General features: G+C 32.4%; 1 protein-coding gene across 1 annotated transcript in view; it reads left to right on the top strand.

Annotated features, from left to right (window-relative positions):
* LOC139503826 (titin-like) overlaps nucleotides 1–10,191 on the top strand; it is a 118,155-nt gene extending 107,964 nt beyond the window's left edge. The window contains exons 57-66 of the mRNA XM_071293758.1: nucleotides 454–913; nucleotides 1,444–1,725; nucleotides 2,329–2,460; nucleotides 2,969–3,127; nucleotides 3,521–3,674; nucleotides 4,430–4,884; nucleotides 5,300–5,375; nucleotides 5,974–6,123; nucleotides 7,204–7,417; nucleotides 7,900–10,191. Of these exons, the coding sequence (XP_071149859.1) occupies nucleotides 454–913; nucleotides 1,444–1,725; nucleotides 2,329–2,460; nucleotides 2,969–3,127; nucleotides 3,521–3,674; nucleotides 4,430–4,884; nucleotides 5,300–5,375; nucleotides 5,974–6,123; nucleotides 7,204–7,417; nucleotides 7,900–8,130 (2,313 nt within the window). The 3' untranslated portion in view covers nucleotides 8,131–10,191. The remainder of the gene's footprint in view (nucleotides 1–453; nucleotides 914–1,443; nucleotides 1,726–2,328; nucleotides 2,461–2,968; nucleotides 3,128–3,520; nucleotides 3,675–4,429; nucleotides 4,885–5,299; nucleotides 5,376–5,973; nucleotides 6,124–7,203; nucleotides 7,418–7,899) is intronic.
* Nucleotides 10,192–20,442: the final 10,251 nt, after the last annotated feature.

Raw genomic sequence — 20,442 nt, 5'->3', positions numbered from 1 at the left:
TAGTACACTGAATCTTATGTCTTGTTTAATGCTAAATTTTCTTTAGAAAAATATTTATGTCGGTTTTTTTGTTTAGTTCATGTTAATATATCACAGTTCAAAGATTAGCTAGACTATGGATCACCGTCTCATTTTAGCATGGGTATCGGACACCTCAAAAGCCCATTGGATCAGCCCCTTCTAGTCTCTTTGTAGTTCAGGTCAGCAGCTCACATATCAAAAATTGTATTTGTTGGCTAAATAAATTCTCTTCCATCCAAGATGCAGACCATGTACAAATTAAAAATGAAAAATTTAGCCGATATAATCATAATCTCATTCAAATGTAGATACATAACAGCAGTATGTGGAGACTAAAATTTGACTTCATCTTTTTCTAAAGTTTCGTTTCATGAAAATAGGGAAAAACAAACCATAAAAATAACTGTAATGTACTTTCTTTTTTTTTGGCAGAGAAAAGCATCAAGTTTAAGAAGCATAGCACAGTTACACTGTCTGACATCTGTACTTGAGCAAACAGTCCCTGTAACTCCATTCACAACAGCCAAAGATAATGAATCTGGAAATCAAACATACCCTGATTGTGAATACTTTGGTGAATATCTAGATGAGGAATCCTGGTATGACTGGCAAAACAGATACCACAGAGGTCCAGGGGCCAAAGTTGTGCCACTGACCGATGCTGAGTATCTTTCAAGAGTTCCTGGATTGAGAACTACACGCAGGATGACGGATGTGGATGATGAGGATGTGGAGACAATAGTTAGACGGAAGATGTCAGTGATGGAAGCAGATAGGGATATCCACGAAGATCCCTGTTTACGGAAAGAATTACAATATGGGGTAGTCGCTGATGATGTAAAGCAGAGAAAGAAGGCATCAAAAGATCTGTTTCCTAAAGATGATACAAAAGGTATGGATACTTTTTGATTGGTTGTTCTTAATTGTTGACAAATTCAGAACCTAATTTAAGAACCTCCAAATACCTAGAAATATTATTGAAAAACAATAGAAAAGCTACTCAATATTTACAAGTCATACAAAAGTCATTGTAATAAAAGAAATAATAACAGAATTACTCCTACCTTTCTTCATTTTAGAAAAATGTTTATACAAATGCTTCAAAGTAAGGGATATACTAGTTTTGCGTCTGTCTGTTATTCCAATTTGTACATTACACATTTCTGTCAAATTTTTCTCAGGAGCTAAAAGTCCTAACCTATTGATATTTTGCATCTAACTTCATCAAATTGTGTCACATCCTTTGATAAATTGCAAATTAAGAACATATACTCGGAAAAATAAGCTGAAATTAAAAGTACCTATTTGATTTAAAAGTGCATATGTGTTTATTTTCCTGCTCACACTGTGTGTTTACTGAAAGTCTCAGAGTCTAAAACATGTATTTGAAACCTCAAAATATTGAATGAAATTTAATTTCAGATGAAAATCCACAGATTGTGTCCAAGTTCCATGATCTTGCCTTTACTCCTGGAGAAAACATTGTCCTACGGTGCACTTTGGATATTGACGAACCTCCAGCAGTCACATGGTACAGGAATGAAGAGCTAGTCTCTGAGAGTAGTCGTATTTACGTAAAAGTAACAGACAATGGTACTGTGCTGACCGTGGTCTCTGCCAAACCATATGATGCTGGAATATACAAATGTGTTGTGAGGAGTAAAGGAGGAAAAGCCACAGCAGCAGCTAGAGTCTTGGTGGGAGGTAATTATAATGCTTAATACTTCAAACTAAAAAGTCTTTACAAAAATACTGAACTCCAAGCCAAATTCAAAAATGAAAAGTCCATAAAAACTGACAAAGTCAACAGAACAAGTGAAAAACAACTGCCATATTCTTGACTTTGTACAAGCATTTTCTTAAAAAAATGCTGGGTTAAATCTGGTTTTATAGCTAGCTGAATCTCACACTTGTATGACAGTTGTTTATAGGATATAAGATATTATGACTTTTTAATGAAGCAGGCAATAAATGCATATAAATAAATTCTATATACAACATAAATTTCATTAATTAATCTTACACTGTTCTTAAATTTCAAAAAAATTTAATAATAATTGTCAGAAATTCTGATATTTCTACCAGTTTTGAAACTGATGGGTAAATTTGTTTATCAGTTTTCCAAACAGTGAAAACAGTTCTGAATTGATGAAAGTACTCTTGTTGGTTTTATTAAATTGATACTATGAAATACAGATTTGTGTTACATTGACATTATTTTTCTCACAGTACTTCTTCCATTGATGAAGCAATTTAAACAAGTTTGTTGATAAAAAAATTTAATTCAACAATATTTTTACACTTAAGATGTTCCTAGTCAACCAAGCAGACCAGTGGCAACACAGGTATCATCAACACAAGCTTTGTTGCTATGGGAACCACCAACAACCAATGGAAACTCTTACATCACAGGATACAGAGTTGACTGCAGAAAAACAAGTAATTTGATTAAATCACTAAGATAGGGTGTGTCAGGTGATCTCCCTTTGGTAAAGATGTGGTAAGATAGGGTGTGTCAGGTGCTCTCCCTTTGGTAAAGATGTGGTAAAAATGTCACATTTGTAATTAAATTATAAATTTGTGTCACCATTTAAATCTTCTTGGTCATAGGAAGTATTGTTTGGATCCCTTTGGTAAAAAAAGTTTGAAAATTGAGTTTTCTTAAAAAAAAAAGTAAAAGATTTTATTCATTCTAAGTTATGTATAAGATATATACTCCATTAGTTTGAGAATTGTATTTATTTAGCTCTCATTATCATTTGGGAGATTCTGAATTTATCACATTCTATGTATTTATCATAAAAATCTTATATCAATTTTTTGTTAAGTTTTGAGTCGCCATATGTAGTCTTTGCTATTAGAAATCTATAGAATAGTTAATTTTCATATAAACCTTTATTTGAGTTTTCAACCTTGTTTTAATATTTGTCATTTGTTTTCCTTACAGATGGAAATTCTTGGTTGACCATTGCACACCCCATTGATGAGTGTACAATTGTAAAAGATCTGGCACCCAATACAGCTTACAGATTCAGAGTTTGTGCTGTAAACCAGTTTGGATTCAGTGCTTACAGTGTTGCCTCCCCTGAAATTGTGACAACTGAAGGTAAATTACCCATAAATTTATTTTACTGGCATTCTGATCAACTGGCAAATGTAAAAATACTGAGGTTTATAAATTTAGCATTTTAAAGGGTGTATAAGCAAAATTATCAGGTGAAAGAGGATAAGCCAGCAGTTAAAAGAAATTTTATTTCAGGACTGTTTTTTGTCGTGAAAATGTAGGATGAATTTGTGCAAAAGTAACACGCCAACCTAAACCATAGATTTACAGGATTAATACTGGATTTTTTTTTAATGTCAACACCTGTTATTTTACAAGAATAAAGATCCTCAGAAAATAATGTAATTCCTTTCTTAGACTTTAAAAGCTGATAGTTGTCTTAATAACTGTTTTACAAAATTTCAGAGTTTTTAATTGAAAATGTCTAAATTTCAGATGGGGATAAAATTGTATTGGATGAGTACACCAGTGCTATTCTGGCTAGACAAAGTGGTGTGCACCTGATACCATTACCACCATCTAGTGGTCCAGTACAACTGACAGAGGGATCCTTTAGTGAAAAGTACAACTTTACAGAAACAGTTTATAGGTAATGTTATATAACAGTTCATTAGAGTGAAATAGTTTGAATATTTGGAAAGGAGAGAGAGAAAGATTAATATGAAGCAAGAAAAAACAGACAATAGAGAATATAATTAGTGGGTTAAAACATTTATTGCATAGTAACTTGTTGCTGTTATACACTTTTCTTTGAGCAAAGACTATAGAAAATCAATTATATTATGGAATCGTAATTCCAACACATACATTTAAAAATTTTAAAAGGGAAGACATTGGTAAGGGGAGATAAATCATTAAATATGTAATGACTTTTTTTAATGGTCATTTTCATACATACTTTTAAGCTCTCACTTAAAACAGAAAAATTGATAGATTCTCTTTACTTAAAAGCCCAATGTACTGAAAACTTTTAGAAATAGACACTGAGATCTTAACTCAATCAGTTAAACTTTATCTTAGATAAAAATTGAGAACTTAATATCTAAACTGAATTTTAAGATAATTGAAAACCTGTAGATCTTTTCACAAGAAACCTTACATTAAAAAATATTAGAAATTTTAATAAATTTAATATGGAATTTTTTGTGAAGAGTTCCTGTTCATTGAAATATATATAGAATAAAAAAGTGCATTTTAATTGAACACTTGCTGTGGTTTCAAAATCACAATGAACAGAGGCAAAAAATTTAATTTGCAGTGCATTGGATAATAAAAAAAATCAGACAATTTTGTGCTGCTAGATGACTTCATTCATGCAATGGTTTTGCTTTTCTTTTATTTCAGTGGAAAATTCTCTGAAATCAAAATTGCAGAGAACATTTCAACAAAGAGATCCTATGCTGCAAAAATAATTCCATGTGTCAAAGACAAAAATACAACAGAATTTGAAATCTTGAAATTAATGAACCATGAAAAAGTCATCAAATTGTATGATGGATTCTTATTCAGTGAGAAGCTTTATATCATCACTGAATATTTGTGTGGAGTAAACGTTTTGCAGCATTTTGCTTTCAAATCAAAATATTCAGAAGACATGGTTGCCATAGTGATACGTCAGATTTTGGAAGGTGTGCAGTATTTACATCACATGGGTGTGGTCCATTTGAATCTTCAACCAAGCAGTGTGGTAATGAGGAGCAGACGACATCTGGATGTGAAGATATGTGGGTTCAGTCATGCGAGGAAATTGTCTGGCAATGGAGAAGTGGTTCCTTGTGAAGGATATCCTGATTTTATTGGTAAATATTTCAAATAGTAAGAAGGGGGTTTCAGATTATCAAGGTTGGTTGTATAAATGCCTCATTTTGGAAAAATTAAAGCTTTTTGTGTTATCCACATTTAAGTTAGATACTCTTAAGATAAATTCAAAAATGCTATTACAGGAAAAACATTCATATCGAAATGTATCACATGTCGTAATGTGCAAGAAAGATCACTTCTTTTAAGAGAAAACCTGTCATAACACTTTACCCTTTTTTTTGCCAATGTAAAAAAGTGTTAGTTTTTTCTTGTAGTTTTCATACAGGGTCAACTATAATTGGCCATAGTTTACATATATGATCCATCAAATGCAGTGCTTAAAGTATAGCTAGATATGTGTTATATTTTCAAGTAAGTAACAGATAAGGTATATTTCTTTCTTTCTTTTTTTAGCTCCAGAGATTGTGACAAGGAAGACAACTTCATATTCAGCTGATACCTGGACTGTTGGTGTCCTCAGTTTTCTTCTGTAAGCATGGTACAAATAAGCATGGTCTAACTGATGTCTGAATTTAATTTCACAATACTTCAAATTTTCCATTTGTCTTATATAATAAACCTGAAAATGGAAAATGGGAATATGTCAAAGAGACAAGAACCAGATAAAAGAGCAGAAAACAGCCCAAGACCACCAATAGGTCTTCAACAATACAAGAAAATCTGGCAAATGGAGTGAGCCCCTAAATAAAAATTTGTTCAAATGTGTTACACATCAAATAAGAATATATCTTTTTCATTTGACATTCGAAAATTTAAATTCTTGGCAGGAGAATGATAACTGAACATTTAAATTTTAAAACATTATAAGTACATTGTAAAGAAAGTTGAATATACATGTCGGTGTAAGTTCCAATGTGGATTATATCTATTTTTTAACAACAACAAAACTCAATATTTTGCAATGTCCATCACACTTCCATAAAAAATTTATAAAACCTCCATTGACTCTTGTCTATCATTATAATGTTGAATTCCCCTCATTTGCAATATTTATTTTTTTGTGCTTTTAAAGTCAATTAACATCAACCTAAATAAATAAATTTGAATTTTATTTTGTTTTATTTCAGATTGAGTGGAGACTCACCGTTCAGAGCCTCAAGTGTAGAAGAGACATATTTCAACATAGCATACAGTCGATATGATGCCCATTCACTCTATGATAACATAACAAGAGATGCTCTTAGATTTATGAACAGGATAATGAAAAGAATACCAAGGTAAGAATGATAAAAAGTTTTAACATAAACCCCTATGAAGAATAATTTTGTCCTCAAATATCAATAAAATTGAGAATGGAAATGGGGAATGTGTCAAAGAGACAACAACCCGACCAAATTAAAAACAACAGCAGAGGGTCACCGACAGGTCTTCAATGTAGCGAGAAATTCCCGCACCCGGAGGCGTCCCTCAGCTGGCCCCTAAACAAATATATACTAGTCCAGTGATAATGAACCCCATACTAATTTCCAAATTGTACACAAGAAACTAAAATTAAAATAATACAAGACTAACAAAGGCCAGAGGCTCCTGACTTGGGACAGGCGCAAAAATGCGGCGGGGTTAAACATGTTTGTGAGATCTCAACCCTCCCCCTATACCTCTAACCAATGTAGAAAAGTAAACGCATAACAATACGCATATTAAAATTCAGTTCAAGAGAAGTCCGAGTCTGATGTCAGAAGATGTAACCAAAGAAAATAAACAAAATGACAATAATACATAAATAACAACAGACTACTAGCAGTTAACTGACATGCCAGCTCCAGACTTCAATTAAACTGACTGAAAGATTATGATTTCATCATATGAACATCAGGCACAATCCTTCCCGTTAGGGGTTTAGTATCATACCATCATAACATATATGAGAAGAACATAACCCGTGTCATGCCAACAACTGTTTTTAAAATTTGTTTAAAGTTATAGATCAGACTTTTCGATCTATTAATCTCTTATGGTAAAGTAGTTTGTAAATTTGTGTTAAACAGTTATATTTATTGACAGTTTTGTGATAACCTGAAAAAAATATGACAAAACTGATTCGTTGATGTCTATAAAGCTAGTTTGACAGTTAAATTGACCATAATAGTTTGATTGTAAACAAAATAAAAGGACAAATTTTTTAAACCTTTTTTAAAAACCAAGAAGATGTTACCCACCCTTTAGTTTTACTTATTGACAATAGAACTCATTCAGTTTACTCTTTATGAAATGATATCATTTATAAGAAAAGGCATGCTTGTAAGATAAGTTCTGTTATTAAACAAGTGGCTGATTGGTTAATTGATTATTTACAGTAATCGTGTGTCAGTAGAAGATTGTTTGGAAGACAAATGGTTACTGGTAGCAGATACAACAGTAAAGGCTAGACAGGAAGCTAGCTTTACCACCGCTAAACTGAGGTCATTTGCTGACCTTTACAGAGAAAGAGGAATTCTGGGAATATGGATGCCAGAGGAGCTACCAGAAACAGAAACAGAAAGTGATGAAAATACAGATAAAAAAGAAAAGGTGCATACATTTTAGTGACAAATCATTCTGTGTTTATCTGTGTTAAAACAGGAAGAAATAGAATAAACGTTTCATTTGATTAAAATCATATTTTGATTTTTGCCCTCTGAAAAAAACCTGCACTTTATTTTAATAAAAGAAGACATTTTAGGGTTATAAGACAGTCTTAAATTTGCAAACAAAAACATAGCATAAAAGTAACTGCAATTTCAGTGGTCATCTTCAAGTACGGAGAAAACACAATTTATCAATTGTGTTATTTAAAACGATAATAAAGACAATGACACACACACCACATTGTGTTACTTGTCAAATCAGAAACGATGAGATTATAAAGTATTAAACAGAAACCTCAAACATGCTACATGCTGGAATATTTGTATGGAAGGTTGTGCCACTTTTTGGCAAAGGTAAAGAGGTGATATACATGAAAATTGGCTTTGAATTGTTTACTTACTTCCTTCTGTTTTATAATTTTGTAGAAAACAGAAGAACCTAAAAAGAAAGAAACAGGGCAGGTACCAGATACAAAGGAAAATATCAAAACACAAAAAGATCATATCAAAGTGATATCACAAGAGGACAGTAGCCCCGTGACATCACAAAAAGAAGATGACATTGTCGAATCACAACAAACTGTTATAGATAAAGTTGCTGAGACAGTGGTAACAGATGCTTTGGAAGATGCATTTAAAAGCAAAGAACTGAACTAAAGAAATACATAAAATATTGATTTTAAAGTGTCATAGAACAAATGGTTGTAATATGTATGTTCTCATCTCTTCAAACCTACTGCCTAAGAAAAGACATCTTGAGATAAATTTTGCCATTTTAGACAGGTTAATCTAAGAAGTGAGGGTAATCACAAGTAAATTCAATTGGTTTGTCCAATAGGCTGTAGTTTTTGTTTGCAAAGGTGAGAAATGCAAATTTAAACTCATGTTTGCAAAAAGATACTCCAAGGCGAATTTTTATTTTTTTGTCAACTTTTTAGAATCATTTTAGTATCTATGATGAGTTTATTTACATTCAACAATATGTCTATATGTAATGATACTGTTACATATAAAAACATTTTATCAAAGTATTCTAGTTCCATACTTTATCTGAAGTTTTCTAGTGAAATCTGATGTTTTAGGAATGAAAGGGTTAATTATAGATTTGGATTTAATGTCCTGAATCATGTGATCAGATAAGGTATAAATACCTAAATATCCTGCTTTTTTAGAAGTTTGTTGTAGAAACTTTTTAGGCTCATTCATTTCATTATTATAAACACAAATTACACTTAGTCTGAAAATGATGTAGAAACTAGTTTCTTAGACCCATCCATGTCAATGTAAACATCACCCCATTTGTTATTTTTCATGTATTTATCTATCTCTGTGAGTCGCTTACATTTTGTTTGTCTTAAAATTACCCTATTAATATCTTTTCCTCTTGCTGATGGAAGAGAGGGAATGAAAATTAAAAAGGAGACATGAAGATAGAAAAACATCCAAGTAAATTAAGAGCAAAATATGATTTTAATTTACCAGTATTCACTTGGCAAGTTATTAAAACAAATGGATAACTATAAAAAGTAATAAGGAAAGTTCACAATTCTTAAATTAGAGTATATTTTATTATGATTAATATAAAATTGTATGATTGGTTGTTTTAAGTATTTATTATTACAACTGTTTCTTATAAAATACCAATTTTACGATTCATTACTGTGATTTCTTATTCTGTCATCGGAATTTGGAAAGTTTTGTCTGTGATCGTTGATTTAAAAAAAGACTTAATTTATATTTATAATCCACAATATGTGTGTACTTTAAAATGTATATAACTTAATTATTTATCAATTATTTATTGTTAAGAGTTAGTTAGTGTAATGGTTATTTATTATTAGATAATTTGAAAAACATATTCATAAAAGATTATTGTTTGTATTGTTTCACGAATATTTTTTGGGTTACATAATTGATAATTGCATGATATGACAGTCATGCCTTTTGTGTGGCATAAATGATCTGATACATATTGTGCCTGTGTCTTTGGTGATACAACATGATACACCTTGTTTGTTGCAACATCTGTATCTTTGGCATTGTATCATTGCTCTGTTTGCAATTTGAATGGACTGTCCATGTTAATTACATTATTTAATTTTATGTTACATTATGGTATAAGTTTGAATTTTAACATCATTTCTGAAAGGTTACTTTACAGTGTTAAAAGTGTTATCCCCAAAAATGTTAATACTTTTTTGTCCTGTTTTGCTTGAACTACCTTGACTTGACTTGAAGTGTAAAACAATATGAAGATTTTCTCATGACTTTATAAAGAGAAGGACATGACAGGAACCACATTTTTAAATGTATGAAAAAGCATCTAAAAAAGGTCTGAAAGACAATCTGCCCATGGACAATGTATATTTAATGGTACTTGCAATTGTGTGAAAATTTTGTGCAATCATGTTTTATGGTCTAGACTTTAAGACTTAAGATCTTATTGTCCTGTCTTAATGATAGCTCACAGTATTTTAACTATTATTGAAAGTTCACTTTTACCATGACAGATAAACTGTGGCATCAAGTTAGAGCTCTATAAAACAATTAAAAATAGAAACAAGTACAATTGCACATGTTATACTGAGATCAGAAAATTAACATCTGTATGTTCTTCTCTAAACATTGTAGTATCGCTTCCACCTACATATTTCTTTGATTATCATGTTTGTTTTAATTAGTGATCAGTATTATTTATTAAAACATAACCAAGCCATAGTCTTTTTTTCATTTGTTCCTGTGTTTGGTAGTACAAAAAAGGTTCTTTTTGTATGCACTACAGGCAAAATATGCCTTCCTTTTTCAATATCATATAACTCTATAAAACCTGATCATGTAGGTTAAAGCTTCTGTTAAGAAAAAAGTAAAAACACAAAAATACTGAACTCTGAGGAAAATTCAAAAAGGAAAGTCCAAAATCAAAAGGCAAAATCAAAAGTCCAAACACATCAAACGAATGGATAACAACTGTCATATTCCTGACTTGGTACAGGCATTTTCTTATGTGGAAAATGGTGGATTGAACCTGGTTTTAAAACTAGCTAAACCTCTCACTTGTATGACAGTCGCATCTGTCAAGAACAGTTTGTAGTCACATTGACTTACAACCTATTACACATGCTCACTATGAAGTGTAATGTGTAAAATATTTGTAAATTTATAGAGTTTTTACCCATGTTTTATGATTCTATGAACAGACAAATTTAAAACAGACCGGTAAAAGTCTATTGTTATGCGTTTACTTTTATGCATTGACTAGAGGTATAGGGGGAGGGTTGAGATCTCATAAACATGTTTAACCCCACCACATATTTTTTTGCGCCTGTCGCAAGTCAGGAGCCTCTGGCCTTTGTTAGTCTTGTATTATTTTAACTTTTAGTTTCTTGTGTACAATTTGGAGTTTAGTATGGCGTTCATTATCACTGAACTAGTATATATTTGTTTAGGGGCCATCTGAAAGATGCCTCAGGGTGCGGAAATTTCTTGTTGCATTTAAGACCTGTTGGTGACCTTCTGCTGTTGTCTGTTCTATGGTCGGGTTGTTGTCTCTTTGTCGCATTCCCTATTTCCATTCTCAATTTTATTAGGTTCAAAGTAAATTTTAAGTTTGGTTCCTAGTAATTTCCTGTCAAATTAACTTGAAACTTATTTAACATGCTTAATATTATGAAGTGAACTGTGAAACTTTTATGTCAGATTAGGGTTTTGATTCACATTTTGCATTGATCATATCTTCTTGGAGGTGTTCATTATTAGAAGCTACATCGTATACATACAGATATAGATACAGACTTATAACAGAGGTTTCTAAACATAACTTGTATACAGAATGAACTTTCGAAAGGAATAGTTATTCATGCATCCTGCAGATGTGATGAATACCCATCGGCTTCTGTATCAATTTGAGGTCTTTGATAGAGTCATCAAAAAGAGTAGTTCCCATGATTGTGCTTTCTCAGAGGAGGAGAGTAAATACTAAAGATTTCAAGTGTCCTGGAGATCATTTAAAGAGAAACAGTTCAAGCTCAGACGTCTGAGTCTACATTTACTTCATTTACTACAACCTTCACCTTCGAGTTTCTCAGAAATACATTTAGACAGATGTTTATTTGTTCGTTCCGAATTCTATATTCTCTCATTCGTAATAGTAGTTAATTGTACGGTTCTGTGTCAAAAGTTTTGGAAAAATAATAGTTTGCTATGTCAGATTCACGACTTGCGTCGAACGAGTTCATATGGTGAGGGGGGATAGGAGGGGTCCTGATCCCGAAATCCCGGGCTTGAAAAAACGAAATCCCGAAATCCCGGGCTTAAAAACACAAAATCCCGAGGTCCCGAAATTCGCAAAAAAGAATTCCCGGATCCCGAAAGGGTCAATCCCGAAATCCCGAGCTTAAAAACACCCGATCCCGGAGTCCCGATAAAGGTCCTATCCCCCCTCATATGGTTATATAAGGTAACTAGCAAATTTCTAATCAAACAAATGCAAACTGACAAATATCATTTTCCAATATTGTTCATCAAACTTATTTAGACCGGTTTGCTTTGGAAACGACGAAACCGATAGATGATCCTGTATGATAATTTCGCGCGCATTTGTCAACAAAAGTCGCTATGCCATTTATTTAAGCAATGAATAAGTTCAATAAATTACCTAAATTTACCTAGTAGTTACTTTAAAAATCTGTTCTTATCATCTCTTGATACGTCATCACGTTCACTTATACCACACATATTGTGACTAAAACTACAGACATTTGTTGTAGGATCTCAATATTTTGCGACGTCAAGTGCTTGAACCCAATCCATATATAATACGACTGGACCGGTTATCACTTGTTAACTCACTGAATTGGATACACAATTTCAAAGTGATTATTGTTTTACACGAGTATTATGCGAAGTAAAAATACTGAACTCCGAGGAAAATTCAATCATAAAGTCCCTAATCAAATGGCAAAACACATCAAACGAATGGACAACAACTGTCATATTCCCGACTTGGTACAGGCAGTTTCAAATGTTAAAATGGTGGATTGAACCTGGTTTTATAGCGCTAAAGCTCTCACTTGTACGACAGTCGCATCAAATTCCGTTATATTTACAACGATGCGTGAACAAAACAGACATAAAAAATAAAAGTGAAAATATGGGTACAGCAGTCATCACTGTGTTAAGACCACTGTGTGTGGGGCGCATGTTAAGACCTTATTGTATTGCTTGGTCTACCAAACTGCTCCACAAAATAAATGTTATCAGCCATCAAAGTCAGTCTTCAGAGCTACTGTGAAACTACAAATCGTTGTGAGCCTGAGGTGGAAACTGCACGTTCATAGATTAATTGCAAACAATCTAACATTTTCCCTGTAGCCATAGTATAAGTATATTTGACATTTATTCCCTCTTCAGGAATATTCCTCATTCTCAACTTTATGACAGATTGAAGATATAAGTTCAACTTTGCAACATAACAAATAGTGATCAATGCAAATACAAACGGTTTGTTATAAGAAGGTATGTATCATTCTTTGTAAAAAAAAAGCAATGATTCTGTTAAAAGAATCTTTAACATACCTAATTTTTGTACCAACAACATATGTGTTACGTTTGAATGACATGTCTTCTTCAACATTGTCGACAATCATCATTCCTATGTGAACCAACCGGCTTCTAATCATGTTCCTTTATCTTTATTTGACAGGCTTCAAAGGAACAATCGATTGCTATGTAACAACATTCCAGCAGCGTCTGAATGTGTACGTGTAGTATAACTCTCCCAGTTAAACTGGTATTTTTGATATTTTTGACATTTTTGCCTATTGTGTCTGTTCGTTTTGTTGACACATCGTTGTCTATATAATGGAATTTGATGCGACTATAATACAAGTGAGAGGTTTAGCTAGATTTAACACCAGGTTTAATCAACCATTTCTTCATAAGAAAATGCATGTACCAAGTCAGGAATATGACAGCTGTTATCCAATCGTTTGATGTGTTTAAACATTTGATTTTGCAATTATGGACTTTCCTGTTTGAATACAAGTATCCCTCTGATTTCAATATTTTTGTGATTTTACTGTTTAAACGGTATTCCATTTCTTGCGTTTTTATCATGATTTTATTAAAGGCGGTTTGCTGATCGCGCCGACGATATTGTACCAACGGTTCTTGCAATTGTAAAATTGAAGTCCCGCATTGAGTTTCTTGACCGTTATGGCATATCTGAGTCACAATAACGATAAATGTCATCCATTTGTCGCATACATTCTCCCATCATGATGTAAAACCAACAGTAAATTTGAAATATTTGAACACCATTGTTAAAGTCACATGAAACCTCAAATTAAAAAAAAAATATGCATAAGTTTTTTATAACTAAACGGATAGCTTTCATTATACAACTTATGTACATATACTTTTTTTCTGAGGAAAATATTTTTATTTGTCCACATTTAGAAGTTTACTTATTTTTAATTGCTTGCTTCCAGGAAGCAATTCGCCGACATATTTTCCGTATGCATAGTGACCTTAGTATGACCCTCCTCCTAAAAATCCGGTGATCGCAATACGCATGGATCTGTCATTAAAATAAACAATTTTCTGATGTACATGTTAAAACACGTGCTCAATATCCATGCTTTGTGTTTATTGTTTACTATAAGGTGGCAATCGGTAAACTTCGGTTTCAAAACACGACATTTAATGAGCAGCCAGACAGAAAGAAAACAAATTGACGATTATACGATATATTGGCGTAAAAAATGATAAAATCGTGCACAGAGGACTTAACTAAGTTTATGATATATACATGCATTGGTTCAAGAATTGGATAAACATTATTTTTCACCAGTCACTCGTTTCACATGACTTTAAAAGTCCATATGTCTACATTATATCAATAAATAAGAAACCTCTTTGTCATTCAATACGCTAAGTGATATTGGTTTTTTTTGGTTTTCAGCTTAATGCTATTCTTTTTTTTATTATTACTATATTTATGGATATGAAATAAATCTATGCCATTATATCTTTTTTTCAATAGATTTATTTTTCTCCTCACATCGATCCTATGCAGTTTTGTTTTATGAGAAAAAAGTCATTGTTCTTCTGTAACTGCGAAAATATCCATTCCAAACAAAATACGTTATTTTGTAGAACGTAATTGTGTATTACCATATTTTTTTTATTTTTTGGAAATTGATACTTCAGAAGTATTACAAAAAATACCGTACTCCAAGGTTAATTAAAAACGGATGAACCCCCTTAAATCTGATACAATGTTGCTATCAAATTACTTCATGTATTGGTAAATATACATTATTAAAAGACAAGGAACTGTAAGTTAAAATAGGTTTTTTTTCCCATTTTGAAAACTATATACACTTCTTTACACTTTACACAGTTTTCTGTATTCTTAATTCTGCCAACACACATCCATCCTTGATTTCGGTTGGAGTTGTGTTGTTATATCTTTAGCTTTCTACACAGTCTTGGTGGCACTTGTTTGTCTTTATTTTTCCCTTTGCTCGTTTGTTTATAATGTCTGTCCTAATTGTTCTAATGAATTCTTTTTTCTCGCACTTACTATTGACAGATATATTTTTATATCAAACAATTGCGAGACATAGGTATGCTGTTTCCGGCGTCGGCGTCAACAATGTATTAGTTTGTGATTAGGTCTAGTTTATGGTGAACCAGTAGTGGTAAGTCGAATATATTTAGTATGCAGTTGTATTAGTATTGACATATCTCATTACCATGGAGATTATTTGGCCCCGCCCCCTCAGTTATGGTCTATTGACTTTAAAACTTTTGCTTAGTTTTCATGTTTAAGTTTGTGATTAGGTCAGTTTATGGGGAACCACTAGTGGACCTGTGGTTAGTTAATGATAATCGGCATGCAGTTGTATAAGCATTGGCATATCTCATTTATATGGAGATTATTTGGGCCCACCCCATCAGTCATGGTCTATGGACTTTGGAACTTTTGCTTAGTTTTTATGTATTAATTTGTGATAGGTCGGTTTATTGGGAACCACTAGTGGTAGGTCAATGATATATGGTATGCAGTTATATTAGCATTGGCACATCTCATTACCATGGAAATTATTTGACCCCGCCCCCTCAGTTATGTATTTTTATTGACTGAAAATTTACCTAGTTTACATGACTTAGTTTGTGTTTAGGTTTGTTTAAACGGAACGATATAAGTCAATGGTAGTTGGTATGCATTTTATTAGCATTGGCACCTCTCATTTCCATGGAAATTGTTTAGCCAAGTACCTTCAGTCATGGTTCATTGACTTTGAATATTTGAAAATCTTACATATTAAAGTGTTGCTATTTTAATGTTAACATTTGCATTATTGAAATTTATACCAAAAAGCGAGACATATCTCTGTGATAACAGTTTATTAGAATAAAGCTTCCGCTCTTCATACAAAATGTACTTCGGTCAACGCTTTCACACCCCCAATGAATTTACAAAAAGAAGCATTCAATTCTTAAATGAAACTTAAATCTTTAAAAAAAAAAAAATCAACATGTTTTATATACCATGTATACTTGAAGTTTTGAGTTTTACTCTAAAACATGCGAACGTGCGTCATTTTTAAAAGAAAAATCTGTTATAGTATCAAAATCTGCATAAATATACCAATATTGAATTCTCGACTTCGCAGACACTAATTTGCCGATATTTTCCTGTACACAGTGACCTTAACTACGAAACCTCTCGTGATAACTTCGACCACCGCACAGCAAAGGTTCGAGCAGAAAGCCGTGATGAATGACTGTAAACACACGTGCTCTTGCAGTTAAATAGAAATGATAATAACTTTAAGAACAAATTAAATACAACAAACGTTCAAATAAAATTGAGAATGGAAATGGGGAATGTGTCAATGAGACAACAACCCGACCAAATAAAAAAAACAACAGCAGAGGGTCACCAACAGGTCTTCAATGTAGCGAGAAATTCCCGCACCCGGAGGCGTCCCTCAGCTGGCCCCTAAACAAATATATACTAGTCCAGTGATAATGAACGCCATACTAATTTCCAAATTGTACACAAGAAACTAAAATTAAAATAATACAAGACTAACAAAGGCCAGAGGCTCCTGACTTGGGACAGGCGCAAAAATGCGGCGGGGTTAAACATGTTTGTGAGATCTCAACCCTCCCCCTATACCTCTAACCAATGTAGAAAAGTAAACGCATAACAATACGCACATTAAAATTCAGTTCAAGAGAAGTCCGAGTCTGATGTCAGAAGATGTAACCAAAGAAAATAAACAAAATGACAATAATACATAAAACTGTCAACGAATAGTTTAAATAACAAATGGGATCGCAAGGAAACAATATAAATAAATGTCATGGCCCTATCCAGTTACAACTAAAGTTGTTTCTATGGAAGATTTAAATTAAGGTTCTAAGGAAGATTTATAATCGGAAAAAATCGTCCCTTGTGTGGTTAAAATCACAAAAATACTGAGCTCCGAAGAAAATTCAAAACGGAAAGTCCTAATTAAATGGCAAAATCAAAAGCTCAAATAAATCAAACGAATGGATGTGGTAAACGTTGTGTCGCGTTGCTCGTGTAAAGCTGAAATATGTTAATCTGGGAAAGAACAGATATTGGTGTAAATATATGATTTATTTAAAGATAGTTCCTGTGGGTAAATGCCGGCAGTATACTAGTAGTTAGAAAATTCTTCAATATTTAACGATCAAATATCATCAAGATAAGAACAATTCCCGATGATATCAATGTAGTGTAACATACATTAGTGAAGTCCATAATTTTCTTTTGTTTAGTTGTTTCATTTCCTCCCGCTCAGACATCTTCAAAGTGTTTATCCCATTTTTACCTACGTTTTATTGAGAACAGCTATATGGAATTCATTTCTATACATGAGTTTTTGAAAAGCTTTTGAAATATTAATCAGTAATTATTTCCTGGTGTATCATACATTCTAGCATCGTTGAGATAGTTTAAATTTCTAATTTCCTTTATTTACAATTAATAACAGAAACACACAAAACTTTATGACAAAGAACCCTGAAATGTTCTGAGATTACCTAAAATTATTATTCCTTTAATACATTGTAAATCAGCAATTTTAAAATTAATTAAAATAAGTACTTAGTCAGCTAATTTCTCAAACTGTCGTATAAGATAAAACAATACGTCATATTTTTCAAATGAATCTTTTCATCATAATTAAATTTCAAATGACGCGATATTCGTTTAGAAGCACTCATATATTAACGCGACTTACTTCAGTTTCTCAATCTTCAAATATCGCCCCTACCCAGGAAGCTGGTCTTTAATAATTAATTTTAAGACTGAAATAGTCAACCATATGCGGGCATTACATTGATGAGTCAACATACGAAACTTTTAGAATTTAGAAAGATAAATAATTTAGAACAACTAATGCAAGTAAAGTTTTTGAGATGGCCAATTTTAATCTTGTTACTACTCTTTTTTTATAATTAAAATGTAATTATTTTATATTCCAGATAACACAAAATGGTAACTATTGTACCACCAACTTGACATGTCATAAATGTTTAAAGCCGCTTGATAATTAGTTTGATGTTAGCCACCAAATATACATTGAATTGGGCTCACGAAAAAGCATTACAACAATATTTGATAGAGAATCCAGGACTCAGACGCTACTAAACATTGGTATCTTTATTTATCAAAGGTTCCAGGGGCCGGTAACAAGAAATTTTATTAAGAGAGGTCGTAAGTATTGAATTAAGGGGAAGGTAAGATAATCCTAAGATCATTCAAAGAGTGTAAATCAAAGCTCCCTCAGGTTGTTCGTAGATCGGTCTTATTTCCTCCTTAAGTTGCATCTTAATAGTTTTCAAGTTACGAGTTCTTAATAATTTTCTGGCGTCTCCATGTTAGGTTCCTCGCAAAGAAATTAGAATCACCTTACATGAATCATAAAAACGTTTTAATAAACGATAAAATGCGCAAAAAAATCAACTACCCAATTAACCTAAGGAAAACAATTGTGGCCTCAGACCACTATTATTCTTCCCCTTTGCTACAATGCATTTTTGATAAAAGTCAAATCGAATTAAAAAAATTGCACCAATGAAATGAAATAAATTTAAGTGCTGATAGACCATTATCATTCTAATAAAACCTATTCCAAATAATTATGACGTCTGGCAAGGCTATTGTAACTTTTTTGAACTACTTTGGACTAATTTCTACCATGCTCTCATTTTAGCCAAATCACTACTTTCACTTTACAAAATATATTTTCACATTTTTTACTTATTTCAATATATATATATATAACTGATTGGACCACTCAAATAGTAAACATTTCAAATAAAACAGTAGACATAAAATTGAGAAAGGAAATGGTGAATATGTCAAAGCGACAACCACCCGACCATAGAGCAAACAACAGCCGAAGGCAACCAATGGGTCTTCAATGTAGCGAGAATTCCCGCACCCGTAGGTGTCCTTCAGCTGGCCCCTAAAATATGCATAATAGTACAGTGATAATGGACGTCATACTAAACTCCGAATTATACACAAGAAACTAAAATTTAAAATCATACAAGACTAACAAAGGCCAGAGGCTCCTGACTTGGGACAGGCGCAAAATTGCGGCGGGGTTAAACATGTTTATGAGATCTCAACCCTCCCCCTATACCTCTAGCCAATGTAGAAAAGTAAAAGAATAACAATACGCACATTAAAATTCAGTTCAAGAGAAGTCCGAGTCTGATGTCAAAAGATGTAACAAAAGAAAATAAATAAAATGACAATAATACATAAATAACAACAGACTACTAGCAGTTAACTGACATGCCAGCTCCAGACCTCAATTAAACTGATTGAAAGATTATGTCTTCATCATATGAATATCAGGTACAATCCCTCCCGTTAGGGGTTTAGTATCATACTATCATAAAATATATGAGAAGAACATAACCCGTGTCATGCCAACAACTGTTTTTTTTAGAAATAAATGTGTTTAGTTCCGATGCAAAGACCCTATCAGTGAATCAATGTTAAAGCCAAAATATGCAATCTTTAATGACCTGACAACAGTATCGTAACTATATCCCCTTTTAATAAGTCTATTTAAAGGTTTTGTTAGTTTCTGAGGAGAATACTGACATTTTTGTGCTTTATAAAGAATATTTCCATAAAATTTTGGATGTGAAATACCTGAACGTATAAGATGTCTGCATGTTGAGTTATATTTACGAATTATTTCCTTATACCGGTGATAAAATTTAGTAAATGTTTTGACCAGTTTGTGATATCGAAAACCCTGGTGTAATAATTGTTCAGTAATACATAAATTTCTCTCGCTAAAATCTAATACATTGTTACATACACGAGCGAATCGTACAAGTTGAGATATATAAACACCATAAGATGGTGACAAGGGAACGTCACCATCTAAAAATGGATAATTAACAATAGGAAATGAAAAATCATCTCTTTTATCATAAATTTTTGTATTAAGCTTCCCGTTTATGATATAGATATCAAGATCGAGGAAAGGGCAGTGGTCATTGTTATCATTAGCTTTATTTAAAGTAAGTTCTACAGGATAAATTTCTTTAGTATACATACTGAAGTCGTCATTATTTAGAGCCAATATATCATCCAAATATCTAAAAGTATTGTTAAATTTTTGTATCAAATGTTGTTTTGATGGGTCTTTGCTAATTTTAGTCATAAATTGTAACTCATAACAATACAAAAACAGGTCCGCAATAAGTGGTGCACAGTTAGTCCCCATTGGAATTCCAATAACTTGACGATATACGGAATCTCCAAAGCGAACAAAAATGTTATCAAGTAAAAATTCAAGTGCATAAATAGTATCAAAGCATGTCCAATTGACATAGTTCTTTTGTTTATTGCTACTAAAAAATGATCTAAAAGAGTTTGAACATATGTACTCGCATTCC

This window comes from Mytilus edulis, chromosome 14 (genome assembly GCF_963676685.1).
Source record: "Mytilus edulis chromosome 14, xbMytEdul2.2, whole genome shotgun sequence".
Lineage (NCBI taxonomy): Eukaryota > Metazoa > Mollusca > Bivalvia > Mytilida > Mytilidae > Mytilus > Mytilus edulis.
This window is presented reverse-complemented; position numbering and strand designations above follow the sequence as displayed.